The sequence below is a fragment of the Barbus barbus genome (genome assembly GCF_936440315.1).
Source record: "Barbus barbus genome assembly, chromosome: 18".
Classification (NCBI taxonomy): Eukaryota; Metazoa; Chordata; class Actinopteri; order Cypriniformes; family Cyprinidae; genus Barbus; species Barbus barbus.
In genome coordinates, this window is record NC_136746.1 from 322,611 (window position 1) to 340,176 (window position 17,566).

Consider the following 17,566-nt stretch of genomic DNA (forward strand, 5'->3'; position numbering starts at 1 on the left):
GTTATTTTAAAAAAGAGTTCTGTATTTATCTGCAAGTTGTGTAAAAACATTACATAAACTAATAAATCAATAAATTCAGTTTAATAGATGTTTATTGGTCATCTTCTAAAATGAGAGTGTGACTGGTGAGGCATCATCAGTTCTCTCTATGCTGCCCCCAATGGAGGAATCCAGAACTACCTGGAAACTTCATGAACTTGCTGGTGCTGATGAACACACAGTATAAAGCTAAGACACTCACAGATCTGGAGTCAAAGCTAAAAGCCTTAAGACGCCACCAGAGAGACAACTCGACTGAGGAGCAAAAGTAGACCACAAAAGCCACTGAAAATGTTGAGCCTACATGGATTCCAGCCTTCCCTCAGCTCATTCATGGGAATGGACTGGCCAGTACACAGTCTCTGGCCGGAGATCATATCTCTTTACAGACATGGAGAGCAACTGCAGGAGCTGAAGAGCAGCCTGGAGCAGCTGGAGAAACTTCAGCACAAGATCTTTGAGGAGATCCAGCAGATGCCACCCTCGCAGGAGATGTACCCAGTCGCCTGCACCATGGAGAACGAGGGAAGCGGCTTTGCTTTGACGCTGGACACTGAAGACTTTTCCCCAGAAGAACTGTCAGTCAGACAGGTGGGCAGGAGGCTGCATGTCAGCGGAAAGAGCGAGAAGAAGCAGGAGGATGGGAAGGGCTCGTACTCTTACAGAAGCCAAGAGTTCAGACGGGTGTTTGATCTGCCTCAAGGAGTGAATCCTGAGGCGGTGACCTGCTCCATGGCTGATGGAAAGCTCTACATACAGGCACCAGTAAATCAGCCATCTGAAGCAGCTGAGAGGATGCTGCCCATTGACTGTCAAACTGTGAAGACAACACAGCCAGAGACAGCCGAGACACAACACGACTCCAGCGCCACACAGACGACACTCAACAATCCCGAAAGCACTGAGGACAGAGTACAACCCTCTGCTGGACAATCTCAAATAATATTTCATTTCACTAGATTTGCATTTATATATAAGAATCAGAGTGGTATTATATAAAATATTCTGTAAATATAAATATATGTAACACACTAACTAATTAACCAACTAAATACATAAGTAAAGATTTTGCATTTATCCAAGACAGCACATATTCATAAATTATTTTAGAGAAAATAATTCATTCTGGGTAATATTTTATTTGCTTGATCAATGTTTCAAAACTATTTTGATACATATCATTTGGACATCTTAGAAACAAAATACTGTATAAAAAAGTAATACAGATCTAAAAAATAAGTCAAATGAATTTTATTGGTTTAGCTCAAAAACAGTTCTCCTGTCTCTTGTTCTAAAAGCAGGAAATGAGGGAGACACACAGACACATACTCGAGACAGAAATGAGTAAATTAATCTGATTTATGATTACATTTTGAGGGTGTGTAAGCACACACACACATGGATTCATCTCATCTCTCACTGCAGGCTGAGATACATCTCATGGGAGTTTTGGGAGTTTATTGGTAGTGATATGTCTTTGGAAGGCTCTGGCTTCATTGTTTTGTGTGTCTTTCAGAGTATCTTCTAAAACATGGACTCTAAATGTGTATGTGCACACATATATTACAAACTATATTTGAACATTCATTCGCAGAAAACTATTTACGGGTAACATGATGAAAAAAACATTGCAAATAAAAAAAACATGGCATTGTTGATATCTATAAATTCTATAATAGACACGTAAGATTCTTTTGTGGGGTTTTTTTTCTGACAAGGAGTAGATAAAGTTTGCATCCTCAATGCAACAGGTTATAAAACACAAATTTGTGACAGTCCAAAAAGCACACAGTTGTAGTTTTACTGTATAGAAACATTAAATAAGACATTGAATCCATTATCACTGAGATATCCACAACTGTTTTGCAGCCATTTGTTTGCCAAAGATAATGCCATAATCTTAATCCCTTTTACCATCTGTCAAATTTACATTAGCTCTATAATACTTATCAAGCCTGAGAGACTTGTTCTGTCCTTTCTTATTCTCTCAGTCTTCAGTGATGCTTCAGGAAAACAAAACACAAAACAGAAAGACATTTTGTATTAGTCCATTACTCACTCTTCATTCCCTTCTTCTTGCATTTGTTACACAAGAAAGTGCCGGAGTCTGGGTGGATTAGGTAATCTTTCCATCACTTATGGGTAATTGTTGGGTATTTAATCAGCGTGTCTTACTCCGACCAGCCTGCTGGACATTTCCTGAACATCCGCAAGTGTCTGTCCATCAGTTCTGTCATTCATTCCAATGTGCATGAATTAAATATTGAAGATTTCCACTGTACCGCTGTTTAATATATGAAATGCTTTCCATAATCTCTCAGTCTTTGTTATTTTACATGAGTAGGTCTTATATTTGACTTTTATGAGAAGTGTGGATGAGAATGATGTTCCTGTAAGGACCAGGAATAATAGTATCACACATAATACTCCTTGTTTTTGTTTTTCTTGCTCTTGCTGACACTACTGGTGCCATCCATTGGTTTCTCCTTTACAACTGTTCCATTTGACTGGGCTGAATTGCAAATGTAGTTGCGGCTCTCATCCACATGGTACGATCCTTCGTCACGGTTACGGTATTTGTACATGGCATAGAGAAGGATGAGGATGCAAAGTGCGGCAGCAACGACGATGCCGACCACCATGCCTGTGGTACTGCTGGACTCACGGAAAACCTCTGACTGACCAGGATAGCTCTTCACCCCAGGACCTGTAGGGTTAGCTGAAGAAACAAAAACACCAAGGGTCAGTCCATCAAACATGTTTCACTAAAATTCACCAGCTGGGACAATTTGGAATACTCTTTAGTATATGTGAGATACTTGCAGCTTTCCCACACAAATGAGCTTTATCATATTGATCCAAGTATTGATACACACAAACACACAGAATAAATAAATACATAAATAAATGAATAAATAAAATAAAAAAGTAGCTGACCTGTGTAGGTTTCCTGCTACAAATGCCGCTGCTTCTGACTTTTAATCAGAGATGGTGAAACTGAGTACATGCACTACCCGACAGGCCACATCTCCAACATGAGCTAGCTTCAAAACGCAAGAGCTCTTTCAATATAATATAAAGCTGTAAACAGATCCTTATGTGTGAGACACCCCTCGTCATCCTGAACAGTAGAGAGGTCATACCACCCTCATGGTCAAATAATAGTAACTGCTTTTTCAAGTCAGTACCTCGAAAAATATGATTATATTGTAAGTATTCATGCAATTACATGACCATAGGCAACATCAAAATTCAATGATAAACAGGCAAAACAGGCTACTTGTGGTTCATAAAGAGCAACATACTCTCACAAGCACTATATGTAAGTGTATGCTGCCTCAAAATAAAAAGTATGTGAATATGCAGACCACTCAATTATAAAGTAAATTACAAACCAAGACAAAAGTGCATATATTTAGATGAGCTAAATAATTCTTATAATGCTTGGTAAGTAGGTATTATTGTTTGACAGAGTCTTCTGGATTTATAATATTTCTTTGAAATCTGAACTGTTTAACTACCTCTACTAAGCGGCTAACTGTCTGTGCTGAATTGAGCAGTGCAGATATGTCATTGTTTTGGTGTGCTTGGCTTTCCACATTGAGTCCAACAAGTGTTGTGCAGGATTGGATTGAGAGACTCAACTTTATTGGGAATTTCAGTATTTTGATCTGATTTCTGAGAGCTGACATTTGGCTGTCCAGCTATTCCAGACTTGACCATAGAAGGTTGGCATCAACACAAACTGCTCGTCTCATTTTCCTCTTACTTGTATGTGCTTCCATTCCTTCTAACATATAAAATGATCACTCACAAAAATCCCAGACACAGAGCAAAAGAGGGAGTGTTTTCTTACAGAAAGAAAGCCATGTTCTTCTATTCAGTAAAAGGACTTGTCGATAAAAGTGTTCACCTGAATGAGGCCATACAAATATATGACTGACAGTGTAGAGGCTACATCTTCATGACTCACATGCTCTGAATCACCTTCAGATTTTTTTTTCCTTTTGCCCAAGCTGTGTTTGACTAGAGATGACTAGGATGCCCTGCCTCATCCTCTGGCAAGTGTCACAGCAGGAGCAATCTCATCTTCTGACCTACCTTCATCTCCTGAAGCGCATCTGACAAAGGTGAAGCAGATGAAGGTGTTGTTGGGATTAAAAGGTTTTTGTACAATTTGTTGCAGGCTTTTTAAAGCAGAGTTGTCTGCACCAGCTTTCCTCTTGTTTTCTTTGCATTGCCAACAAAGCTGTGGCTACACGGCAAGTCAGATGACATATTCAAGAATAAATTATTATATATAATAATACATTTTTATAACATATATTTTTATGATTTAATAATATAATTAGTTATTGTTAATTATTCATTACATTTTACATCATATTGTACACTGGACGCCTCCTGGAAAGTTTTGATAAACATGGCACAATATAACAATAATATTACAGGAAAAGTGCAGATTGGTCTTTGGCCTGCACAGCGTCACATGAAGTCAAATACACTTAATGCCTTTGTTAATAATCAATCAGTCATTTGGTGACGTGGCATCCGGATGGTGGTGTGAGAGGACGCTGGTGCAATGTGGTTGCCGCTTCTCCATCACCTATCAGCTGCTAATATGCGGCCTTTCTCATTTTACTTGTTTTAGTTCTAGTTTTATTTGGAGTTTACGGCAAGATGTACTTTGATCACCCGAACTTCATCATGCTAAAATACTCTGCTCCGGAACTTTTTCAGTTTGATCACTCTGCACCTCCTGCTACATGTGTCTTGGATACACTGTGCTCGCTACATCTCCTTCGCCGGCCAAAATACGTTCATCGAGGCTCCCGCCGGAATTTGCTAACAAGCGGTGCCGGTATAAGGTCTTTTTGGACTCAGAGGCGCTTGGATTGTCGCCATCTATCTCCGCGTCGTGTTTGTCCTGCGAACTTCTCCTACCTTCAGAAGTCTACTGCATCTAGTGGAGGTGTCCGCCTTGACACAATAAGGTTTGCGCATCTAAACGCTCGCTCTATAAACAACAAAGCGGCTTCAATCTGTGACATTGTTGTGGACAAAGAACTGGACTTTTTCTGCCTTTGTGAAACGTGGTTCACGTTTAATCTTAATCTAAATATATGTGTTCCGCCTGGTTACACCTATATAGACCGGCCGCGTTTCACCGGTAGAGGTGGCAGTCTTGCTGTCATTTATCGAACTGATGTTGTTTTAACTGAAGTCTCATTGCCTTGTTTTTCATCATTTGAATGCTTGGCATTTAAATTGAATGGTCTCTCACCAGTTTTGGTGTTAAATATTTATCATCCTCCCAAACCTATGTCACGGTGCACACACGAGGGAGGAACCAGGAACACGCAGACGAGGATATAACTTCAAATAATAATCTTTACTTATAACATCAAGGCAGGGCAAGGCAAGGCAAGGCAAGGCAAGGCAAGACACAGACATCCAACACCGGGGATAACGAGTAGACCAGACGAAGTTTAACTGAACAGACAGGACTAATATACACAGGTAAATCATAGATAACGAGACGAACACGGCTAGACAAGAATTAACTAATGATTACGCTTAACAAGGACAGGAAACAAACCAAATAAGGGCACAAGAGGCAGGAACACATGACACACACACACAACAGTTCCCTTACATTACTCCCCCCTCCCGAAAGGCTCGTCCCGAGCCTTAACAGTTCCATCGGGGAGGGGGGGGGGGGTGGGCGCTCTGGAGGCCTCTCAGGACAGACACGGACCACAGGACGGGGACCTCCAGAGCGGAACAGACAGACAGGACCCATGGCGGAGCAGGGAGCTCAGGAGGCCATGGCAGGTGGTAACTGTGGCCATGGCATCCTTCTTCGGCCCACCCACTCCACCCAGAGCTCTACTACCCCCCCCCAAAATTTCCATGGGGAATCCAGGGGGTATCAGGAGCCCTCCGGGGCTAGACAGACAAAACACGACAAGACACGACAGAAACCCTCCAGGGTCAGACAAACAGGACATCCCACAGGAACCAGAAGCCCTCCTGGGCTGGCTAGGAAGCTGAGGCTTCCTCTGGGCATGACGAGGAGTCAGGGGCCCTCACAGGGTCCCTCAGCAACCTCCTCCACTTCTGCGACAGGGGGGGCAAGCGGCTGCGACTGGCCTCCATGGCCACAACTCAAGGAGCCGCCTGCCCCAGACGAGTCTCCATGGACAAGACAAGGTAAGTTAAAATGTTCCTGTGGGCACAACGAGACATACACACGGCACTCCTGGCCATGACGTGTGGACTAGATCCACGGAGAGGGTAAAGGCGACCGATGGGCTTGAGTCAGCGGCAATCCGGCGGGCTTGAGTCAGCGGCTGGCCGGCGGGCATTGAGTCAGAGGCTGATCGGCGGCGTGCACAGGGAAGCCGCGGACGGCGGCGTGAACAGGGGAGCCGCCGACGGTGGGTGGGCTTTCCCCACGGACGGCGACGTGATCTCCCGCGAACGGCGGGGCCGGTGAGCCGCGGGTAGCGGCGTGAATAGGGGAGCCGCCGACGGTGGGTGGGCTTTCCCCACGGACGGCGGCGTGAACTCCCGCGAACGGCGGGCTCGGTGTGAGCGGCGAGGTTGGGAGCCGCGGACGGCGGCGGATATCTCCCACGATCGGCGGGTTGGATGAGCCGCGGACAACGGCGAACTTCTCCCGCGATCGTCAGACTGCAGGGCTCGCGGCCAGCGGACTCGCGGCACTCGCGGTAATCCTGCCGAACTCCCACGCCGACTTGCAGTGGGCTAAGGCGGGATGTCGAGTGGCGACTTCCATGCCGCAAGTAACAGACAAAACAGGAACAAAACAAGACTTTTGAAAAACTGAAAACAAAACGAGGTGAAGGGGCGCCGCTTACTGTTTTGGGTCTGGTCTTCTGTCACGGTGCACACACGAGGGAGGAACCAGGAACACGCAGACGAGGATATAACTTCAAATAATAATCTTTACTTATAACATCAAGGCAGGGCAAGGCAAGGCAAGGCAAGGCAAGGCAAGGCAAGACACAGACATCCAACACCGGGGATAACGAGTAGACCAGACGAAGTTTAACTGAACAGACAGGACTAATATACACAGGTAAATCATAGATAACGAGACGAACACGGCTAGACAAGAATTAACTAATGATTACGCTTAACAAGGACAGGAAACAAACCAAATAAGGGCACAAGAGGCAGGAACACATGACACACACACACAACAGTTCCCTTACAACCTAACTCTGTGTTTTTCTCAGAATTTACTGACGCTTCTGACGAAGTTTCTGACGCTTGCCAGTGCAATCTGTCCAGTTGTTCTCTTAACTGGTGATTTAAACATTCATGTTGATAACGTGGACTGCACTAACACAGTGAGCTTTATGGACATTTTAGAATGTTTTAACCTCACTCAGCATGTTAACTTTCCTACGCATAAACACGGTCACACATTAGATCTGGTTTGCACTGTAGGAGTAATCATTGAACAACTTGATTATACTGATGTATGTATAAGTGACCACAAGCTTCTCACGTTCTCTCTGATTCCTCCTTCCCTGCAGACTGTGAAAGAGCGTGCTATCTGTTTTAGGAAAATCTGTGATATTGATCTTGACCATCTTAGTCTTACTATTGGTGACTTACCGGTTGTGGTCTCTGTTGACCAGTATAACGCTGTTTTTACTTGTATTCTGGATGAGATTGCCCCATTGAAAAAACGTGTTGTTTCTTTCAAGAGATCAGCTCCATGGTATACATCTGAGTTACGTCGAATGAAAGCTAAAGGCAGGCAGTTGGAGCGGACATACAAAAAATCTGGTCTAACAGTTCATAGATCAATGTTTGATCAGCATCAGATTGAATATCACAATGCTCTCAAATCTGCAAAAATGGCATACTATTCTACAATTATTAATAGTGACATCTCTAATCCCAGAGTCCTGTTTACAACAGTCAACAATCTTATTAAACCTACTAGTAACATTAACTGTTCCACTACCGAGCAGTGTAATGAGCTTCTTAATTACTTTTCATCTAAGTTTGACAATATCTATAGTTCTATTGCCTGTGATCATGTGTCTGAATTTGTTGAGTTGCATCCTCCAAATCTCTCTGATCATGTTTTCTCAAGTTTTAAGGTTGTTGATTTTCATTTCATTTCCAAACTTGTTTTGTCAATGAATTCAACTACTTGTATATTGGATCCTTTCCCAACTACTGTATTGAAAAACTGTTTGTCTGTTATTGTACCCCACATTACTGCTATTGTCAATGCCTCACTCAGTGAAGGGATTGTTTCACCTGTTTTAAAAATGGCAGCAGTTACACCGGTTCTAAAAAAGCCTGGGAGTGATATTGCTGTGATGTCTAATTATCGTCCAATTTCTAATTTACCATTCCTGGCAAAAGTCCTTGAGCGAGTGGTTGTTAGCCAACTCCAAACTCATCTTTACACAAACAGCCTACTGGAGCCTTTTCAATCTGGGTTTAGGTTTGGACACAGCACGGAGACTGCTTTAGTTAGGGTCTTAAATGAAATAACTGATTTAGCAATTTCTGATCATTTTTGTTTATTTTTTGATTGTAAAATTAACATTCCATTCCATCCCGAAGAAAAAATAATTAGAAAGCGTTTTTTTAATGCATCAACATCGGAGTCTTTTATTACTGAGATTCGACAAGCGCCTCTGTCTTTGAGGGATTTGCCTAATGTACATGATAAAGTTGATAGTTTTAATGCCTTGTTAAAATCAACTCTCGATATAGTAGCTCCAGAAAAGATAAAAAAAAGGTCGGTGTTGAAGAATATGCCATGGAAAAATGATCGTATTTGTCATCTTAAAAGGAAATGCCGAAAATCAGAACGTCTGTGGAGAAAAACTAAATTAGTTGTTCATCACGAGATTTTGCTTTCTAATATTTCCGAATACACAACAACTGTACGTTCTGAAAGACAAATTTTTTATTCAAAAATAATTAACGAAAATAGCAATAATCCTAGAAAACTTTTCTCTACCATAGATTGTCTTTTAAATAATAAGCCTGTAAATTGTTTTGATCAGCCCTCCCTAATTATGTGTGAAGATTTTGCTATATTTTTTAACGACAAGATAACACAGATTAGAATTGATATTGCTCATACTGATCAATCTTTTGTGGATGAATTGGGAAGTTACCCATACCACAAAATGGATATGTTCAGGACAGTAAATAAAGAGAATCTTTTACAAATTATCTCTCAGTTAAATTCTTCTTCTAGCTGTCTCGACTCTATACCAACAGTTTTTTTTAAAAAGATTTCGCACAGTTTGATTGACTATGTCTTTGACATAGTAAATAATTCACTGGAGACGGGCATTTGTCCTAATGCTTTTAAAAAAGCGGTTGTGAAACCACTTTTAAAGAAACCTAACATGGATTATTCTCTCCTTAATAACTACAGGCCAATTTCGAATATTTCATTTTTAAGTAAGATTTTAGAAAAAGTTGTACTGCAACAGCTTAATCAATTTTTAGAGGAATATAGTATTCGAGAGAAATATCAGTCAGGTTTCAGACAAGGTCATAACACGGAAACAGCATTATTAAAAGTAGTAAATGATCTGAGATTAAATATAGACAAAGGTAAAGCATCGGTTTTAATTCTCCTGGATCTAAATGCAGCATTTGACACGGTTGATCATTGTATTTTAATAAACAGATTGGAAAAATGTATAGGTCTTTCAGGTAATGTTTTGAATTGGTTCAAAACATGTATTACAGCAAGGACATTTTCAGTGAATATAGGTGATTGTACATCAAAGAATCATGACATTCTCTATGGTGTTCCACAAGGCTCCATCCTTGGGCCAGTTTTATTTTCATTATATATGCTTCCTTTGGGTAGCATAATTCAGAAATACGAAATGAATTACCATTTTTATGCTGATGATATACAATTATATATTTCAGTTGAACCCAGAGACACTGTTGTAATAGAAAGATTGTCTAATTGTCTGTCCAGCATCGTAAAATGGATGAATGCAAATTTTTTAAAACTAAACAAAGATAAAACCGAAATTCTTATTGTGGGTAAAAAACCTGAGCGGGAGAGGATTGAAGCTGAATTGGGTTCCTTAGCTTTACAATCCAAGAAAGAGGTAAAGAACTTGGGTGTCACTTTGGACTGTGATCTGAGTTTTAAGTCCCATATTAATCAAGTTACAAAAATATGTTTTTATCATTTGAGAAATATTGCCAAGATTCGTCCTTTTTTATCTTTTAACGATGCTAAGAAACTAATTAATGTATTTATCTTCTCTCGACTTGATTACTGTAATGTAATGATGGCGCTGGAGACTAAATGGTTCCTTATTGTTTCTCACCTAATTCTTCACATTAATTCTTAATTCTTTTGCAGTTAAAGTGTCTTTTCTTCTCCTCCTGTTTTTTCTGACCGTGATGACCCAATGAGCATTTCGCTGACCAATGGTCATGCCTTAACTTTGCTAATTCTATTATTGCATTAGTATTGCATCCTTCTCATGGGCATTTCATTTTTTTTACTTTTATTCTTGAGTTCAATCTCTTTTTTAGCTCATTTTATCTGTAAATGAAAACCTGCCTAATAATTCTGCACACCTGAAATAAGGAGTTTTTGACTTTCAGCCTTCATGGACAATTATATATCACTTACAAATGATTAAATACAAAATCAATAGTAGTTATTAAGAGTTATTAAGTTGTGGTTTGGAACTGGTCAAATGTTCTTGGAAAAAAATATGACCAGCATATCAACTTGCCTAATAATTCTGCACACACTGTATAATATATTTGAGGTAATATGATGAGGAAATACAGTGCCTTGAATAGGCTAGGTTGCATTTACTGTAGAATGATTAAATTTAAATTAAAATCTACAAATAACATTTTAAATGACTTTAGAATAAATGTTTCAGAAAAAAAATAAAGCTGTATTTAATTTTCCTTCTAACTGCTACTCAAGATTTTGTATGTGGACAGGTTGTAGCTCTTGTACTGTATATTGATTTATGACTTAAGTGACACAGATGCATGATCATGTCTGTGTTTTGTATTCGTATTAGTTGAGCAGATGTGCATTAGTGACCTGGCCTGAGAGATTTCTTTCTACACAGTTTCACAGTATTTTTAAACTACAGTTGTTGTAATCTGCAACGGTATTTAGGGATTGGGGCTAATGTGAATGATTTTATGTTATATTGACAATGAAAACGTTCCTGACAGTGACGGAGATGTGGTAATTTTACTTTTTGAGTCTTCCCCTATATTCTATGGTTTATTTTTCAATAGGATCAAAGTGTGAAATGACCTGAATATTGAGTCCAACTCTGTCCGTTAGTCACTAGTGCCCAAAAATAAAATTCTGCCTACGCCACTGGTTCTATCAAACCTCTGCAGCCAATCCAGAATGTGGCCGCAAAATTAGTCATTAACGAGCCGAAAAGAGCACATCACACCTTTGTTCATCAATTTGCACTGGCTACCAATACCTGCTTGCATAAAATTCAAGGCATTGATGTCTGCCTAAAAAAACAACCACTGGCTCTATACTACTTTACCTTAATTAAATTCATTAGTTCAGACCAGGGGTGTCAAACTCAGTTCCTGGAGGGCTGCAGCTCTGCAGAGTTTAGTTCCAACACACAAACCATGTAGTTTTCAAATAAGTCTGAAGGACCTGATTAGTTGGATCAGGTGTGTTTAATTAGGGTTGAAACTAAATTCTGCAGGGCTCTGGCACTCTAGGAATTGAGTTTGACACCCCTGGTTCAGACCAATGTGCCCTCCAGAATCTTGCATTCTGCATGTGAACAGTGCATTGTAGTGCCATCCCAAAGAAGCACAAAATTACTTTCATAGACCTTTACCTTAACTGTTTCCTGCTGGTAGAATGACCATCCCAACTCAAACCAAACAGCTGAGTCTTTAGCCATCTTCAATTCTACTTCTTCCATTCTACACTTGACCCTCTAACACTAGAATGCTTGGTAACACTTTAGAATACTGATCATTTGTTAATGAATAACTACACAGGAACAAGTCACTAATGCACTATTAACATTGTAGTAACTACTATTACCTAACGAGAAACTATGATTATTGATTTAGTAAGTAATAGCGCTCAGTTGAAACGGGTAGTTCACTATTAGCTAATCAATAACTACTATTTGTTTTATATAACCTGAAGAACTACTAAGAACTACTGTATACAGGTTAATAATTAATGTGAATTATGCATGTATAATTAATTCTCAAATGAATATGATGGTAACCCACTAGTAATAACTCAATAATTATCTAATTATTTTAAAGGAACTACTAACTACTTGGATCAGTATTCTAAAGTGAAAAGCATCACAACTCCCTAATACTGACTGACGTCATTTAAAGCTTTTGTGATATATGTAAGGTTTTGGATAGTAATGACTCAAGTGTTACTACATCCTTCTGAAGAAGCTACTAATTATTTGGATCAGTATTCTAAAGTGAAGATCACGGTAACCCACTAGTAATGATTTAAGTGTTACCAAATCTAGCAAAATTAATTACTAACCAAAACCTTACAAAAACCTTAAAAGTTTACACTGACTTCAGTAATTGCTAGGGAGTTATCATGATCTTCACTTTAGAATACAGATCCAAACAATTAGTAATTCCTTTTGAAGAATTTGGTAATACTTGAGTCATTACTAGTGGGTTACCATGACCTGTACTTTAGAATTAATTATTCATTATGTATTATTCATATTAATTATGAACCTGTATACAATAGTTCTTAGGGAGGTATGAAAAACATTATAGTTACTGATTAGCTAATAGTGAACTACCACAGTCGACTAAGCACTATTAATTCATTAATCAGAGTTTCTTGTTAGTTACTAGTGTGCTAATATTGCATTACTCATGCGTTCTTGTGTAGTTATTCATTAATAATGGAACAGTATTCTAAAGTACCAGAATACAGAATACCAGATACCAAGATGGTGCCGCTGTGTTCGGACGCCGTGCGGGTCGCTCCACTGAGACTTTGCTTAAACCTACTTTTTTCCCTACTTTTACTTTCTCTTTTTACACATTTCACGTCGGCACTGATCACCTACAACATAGAAACACTTTTGGACATTGGAAACCGCTACACCAACCTGCTTCAGGACACTTTATCCACGAATCCTGCGTGGCCTCTGGAGATTCTTCGGAACACGGAGACGAACAATAACCCCCCGAGGCGACGGACCAAGAAACACCGCGGGAAGCGCGCTGGAATTCGAGTCAGACTCAGGAAAAGGGCTCACAGTCCTCCTCTCCCGAGCATTCTGCTCGCAAATGTCCAATCCTTGGAGAATAAGATGGACGATCTTAGAGCCAGGATTAGTTTCCAACGGGACATAAGGGACTGTAACATCCTTTGTTTGTCAGAAACGTGGCTTTCGTCCTCGGTCCCGGACACTGCTGTAATGCCGAGTGATAACTTCTCTGTCTTTCGGACGGACAGAACAGCAGAGGCCGGTAAATCCAGGGGTGGAGGAGTATGTTTCATGATCAACAAGAAATGGTTTGACCCCAGGAATATCTCCATTCAGTCGCGTTCCTGCTCGCCTCATCTGGAACATCTTTCCATTATTTGCCGCCCATTTTATCTGCCCCGGGAGTTTTCATCGATCATTGTTACTGCTGTGTACATTACACCACAGGCGGACACCGGATTGGCTTTGTCTAAGCTTCACGATGTGCTCAGCGGCTACATCAACAAACATCCTGACGCTGCCTTTATCATCGCGGGGGACTTTAACAAAGCCAACCTCAAGCAGGTCATGCCGAACTTTTATCAACATGTATCCTGTCCAACTAGAGGACCAAACACACTGGATCATTGCTACACTCAATTCAAGGATGCCTACAAAGCCCGCTCACTACCGGCTTTTGGCAAATCGGACCATGCCACAATTTTTCTAACACCGGGATACAAACAAAGGCTCGTTCAGGAACCTCCGGTGCAGAGAGTAGTGACGCGCTGGTCCTCCCACTCAGAGGCTATGCTGCAGGCGGCGCTTGATGACGTCGACTGGGACATGTTCCGGGCGAGTTCTTCTGACGTCAGCGAGTTCACGGATGTAGCATTAAGCTTCGTAAACACGCTAACCGAGCAAGCTACAGAAACAATAACGATAAGGACATTTTCCAATCAGAAACCGTGGGTGGACAGAACAATCCGTGCCGCGGTTAACACACGCACTGCCGCTTACAATGAGGCTCTTCAGTCTGGGAATATGAGCGAGTACAAAGCATCGTGCTATGCTCTCCGACGCGCAGTAAGAGCCGCTAAACACAGATACAGAGAGAGAATTGAGTCTCATTTCCAGCTCAACGACTCTCGACGGATGTGGCAGGGACTGAGGACCATCTGTGACTTCGGAAACAAATCCTCCGCGGAGGTGAGAGCAGATCCGTTGCTGGCCGACGAGTTAAACATCTTCTACAGCCGCTTCGATGGCAACGGCGGCGGCGCGTCAGGAAGCAGCAGGCAGAGCAGCGATGATCCTGTAATCACCGTGTCGGAGGATGAGGTTCGGAGGGCGCTAAAGAGAGTGAACGTCAGGAAAGCAGCCGGTCCTGATGGGATAACCGGCCGTGTTCTGAGGTCCTGCGCCGATCAGCTCGCTGGTTTGTTCACTTCCATTTTTAATGAGTCCCTTGCTACCTCCGTGGTTCCCACCTCATTCAAAAAATCCATCATTATCCCTGTGCCAAAGAACAATAAACCCTCTTGCCTGAATGACTATCGCCCAGTTGCCCTCACATCTATAGTCATGAAGGTTTTTGAGAGACTTGTAAAGAGCCACATCTGCTCCTCCATCCCTGATACTTTGGACCCTCTTCAGTTTGCCTATCGCCCAAATAGATCCACGGACGATGCCATTTCTCACGTTCTCCACTCTTCCCTCACACACTTGGACAGCAACAATGGGAATTATGTAAGGCTGCTATTCATTGACTATAGCTCAGCTTTCAACACTATAGTCCCCATCAAGCTGGCATCTAAACTCACTGACCTCGGCCTAAACTCCTCACTCTGTGACTGGATTCAAGACTTCCTCACCGGCAGACCTCAAGTGGTGAAAGTTGGCCAGTTCACCTCAAATTCCATCACTCTGAACATAGGAGCCCCTCAGGGCTGTGTCCTGAGTCCCCTGCTCTACTCTCTCTACACGCATGACTGCGTGTCCTCTCACAGCTCCACATCCATTGTTAAATTCGCTGATGATACTGTGGTTCTGGGCCTCATCTCCAACAACGATGAGACCGCATACTTGGATGAGGTAGAGAGACTCACATCATGGTGCCAGGACAACTGTCTCTCACTGAATGTGGGGAAAACTAAAGAACTGATCATGGACTTTAGGAAGAGACAGCAGCAGCCCTACTCTCCTCTCAGGATCAGTGGGACCCCTGTGGAGAGGGTGAGTAGCTTCAAGTACCTCGCTGTAAACATCTCTGAGAACCTGACTTGGACTACACACATCCAAACACAGGTCAAGAAAGCCAGGCAAAGACTGTACCATCTGCGATAGCTGAGGAAATTCAGGGTCTCACCAGCAATCCTGAAAACTTTCTATTCAGGGACCATAGAAAGTGTATTGACTCAGTGCATCTCAGTGTGGTATGGAAACAGTTCCAATCAGGACTGCAAAGCACTACAGAGAGTTGTGCGCTTAGCTGAGCGCATCTCAGGGTCTGCTCTCCCCTCTCTGCAGGACATCTACCTCAAACGCTGCAAAAGTAGAGCTGTTAAAATCTTCAAGGACTCTAATCACCCTGGTAACTGTCTATTCACTTTGCTTCCATCTGGTAAGCGCTTCCGTAGCCTGATGGCAAAAACTGAGAGACTTAGGAGGAGCTTCTTCCCCCAGGCCATCAGGCTCCTAAACTCTAACTCTGTGTCATAATATCACTTGACTCCATGTAATATCACCATATCAACAAGTTATTCATAATTTTTTCTCCATGTAAATATTATATCAATAAGCTATTCATAATTTTTCTCTACCTCATATTGCTGCTATTCAAATACCCTGTACAACTTTTTGCACATTATTTTTTGCATATTCCTCTCATTACTATTTGTCAACAACATACTGACCTGCACATTTATATTTATATTTTTTATCCTATCTTATCTTATTTTATCTTATCTTTTATTTTATGTTTGTACTTCTTCTTAATATTTGTATACTTTATAATTGCACTGTCCTTGGAGCGGACCTGACCTACATTTCACTGCTGGTTATACTCTGTATAATTGTGTATGTGACAAATAAAACTCTTGAATCTTGAATCTTGAAGTGTTACCGAATGCTCTATTCTTAATCGATTCTATTTAATAAAAAAAAATAATAATAAAATAAAAACAACCTTGACACTCTAAATGTTATGTCCTGTGCATAAATGTGCTTGGGCATGTTTTTTTCTCTGTATGAGTATTATGTTTGCCAGTGTGTTCTCACTCTCTCTTCCTCATTCTGCTTGCCTTGCAGTTAGCCACACCTGATGCTTGTAAGGCGGGATGCCTAGATGGCGGGCCAGAACATAGTCAAAGGATAATTTAAGAAATTAATTGATGAAAAATGCAACTAGAATTGCCTGTGACAAACTGTTACAGTGTCTTTTGTTACTGGTGAGCTGTTACTCTGTGTTAAATCCTGAAATAGGACAGTCATTAACAAAAAAGCCACATGGGTCAGAAAGAAAAGTAGTAATAAAGAGATGACTAACCTAACCCACCTGAGCTCGGCTCGCACGGGTCTATGTCCTCATCGTCACTGGGGCACTCGGCAGATGCCACCAACAAGTCATCAGCAGTCTGGAAAACAGATGGTATGGGAAAGAGTGGATGAATTCAAGAAGAACTGCACACAGAATGAAAAACATACAATAAAAAAATTAGAAATGGGAAACTGATCTTAATTGAATGGTTATACAAAGCATTAGATTGAGACTCTTCATCAGTGAAAAGTGTAACAATAAATTAACAAATTATTATAACAGATTACAGACATTCTGACTATCAACATTAAAGTGAATAACTGTGCTACACTTGCTATGAGGGAATTAAACACACACATTTTTATTTCTGAATTCACTTTCCATTTCTTGAAACAGACATTTTCCATGTTACACAAAGATTACACATAACTATTATTTGGTTACTAGCAAGCTACTTTGAAATGGAAAAGTTTATGAAAAATAAATGGCGCGATATCACAAATGTAAACATTATAAACAAAATAAACAATTCGCCTAACTCTCGCATGCTCATTAAAACATTTTCCTCCTTCTCCCCCTCCTTCATCAACTCTAACATCTGACGTCTTTGCCACATTCTTCATTACTGTAATGGAGCTGACGAGACTTGAGGCAAGCGGATCCAAGTGCAAGCTTTTATTAATAAACATAGTCAAATCACAGGCAGGGTCAAACAGACAGCTGTGTGTACTTAGTGCAA

General features: G+C 41.0%; 2 protein-coding genes across 9 annotated transcripts in view; one reads left to right on the plus strand and one right to left on the minus strand.

The window, feature by feature from the left end:
• Positions 1-330: 330 nt before the first annotated feature.
• On the plus strand, positions 331-1,567 carry LOC306883824 (heat shock protein 30-like; the record flags this gene model as incomplete). Its single annotated transcript, XM_079439315.1, has 2 exons — positions 331-951; positions 1,556-1,567. 2 exons carry the CDS (start codon positions 331-333, stop codon positions 1,565-1,567), a joined length of 633 nt encoding a protein of 210 aa, XP_079295441.1.
• Positions 1,568-2,453: 886 nt separating this feature from the next.
• LOC306883954 (neurexin-1a-like) overlaps positions 2,454-17,566 on the minus strand; it is a gene marked incomplete at both ends in the record, with an annotated part of 389,273 nt that continues 374,160 nt past the window's right edge. For 7 of the 8 annotated variants that reach the window (XM_079439502.1, XM_079439505.1, XM_079439503.1 and 4 more), the window contains 2 exons: positions 2,454-2,758; positions 16,837-16,924. In XM_079439502.1, coding sequence (XP_079295628.1) covers positions 2,454-2,758; positions 16,837-16,924 — 393 coding nt within the window. The remainder of the gene's footprint in view (positions 2,759-16,836; positions 16,925-17,566) is intronic. The other variant, XM_079439504.1, reaches the window with a different exon arrangement.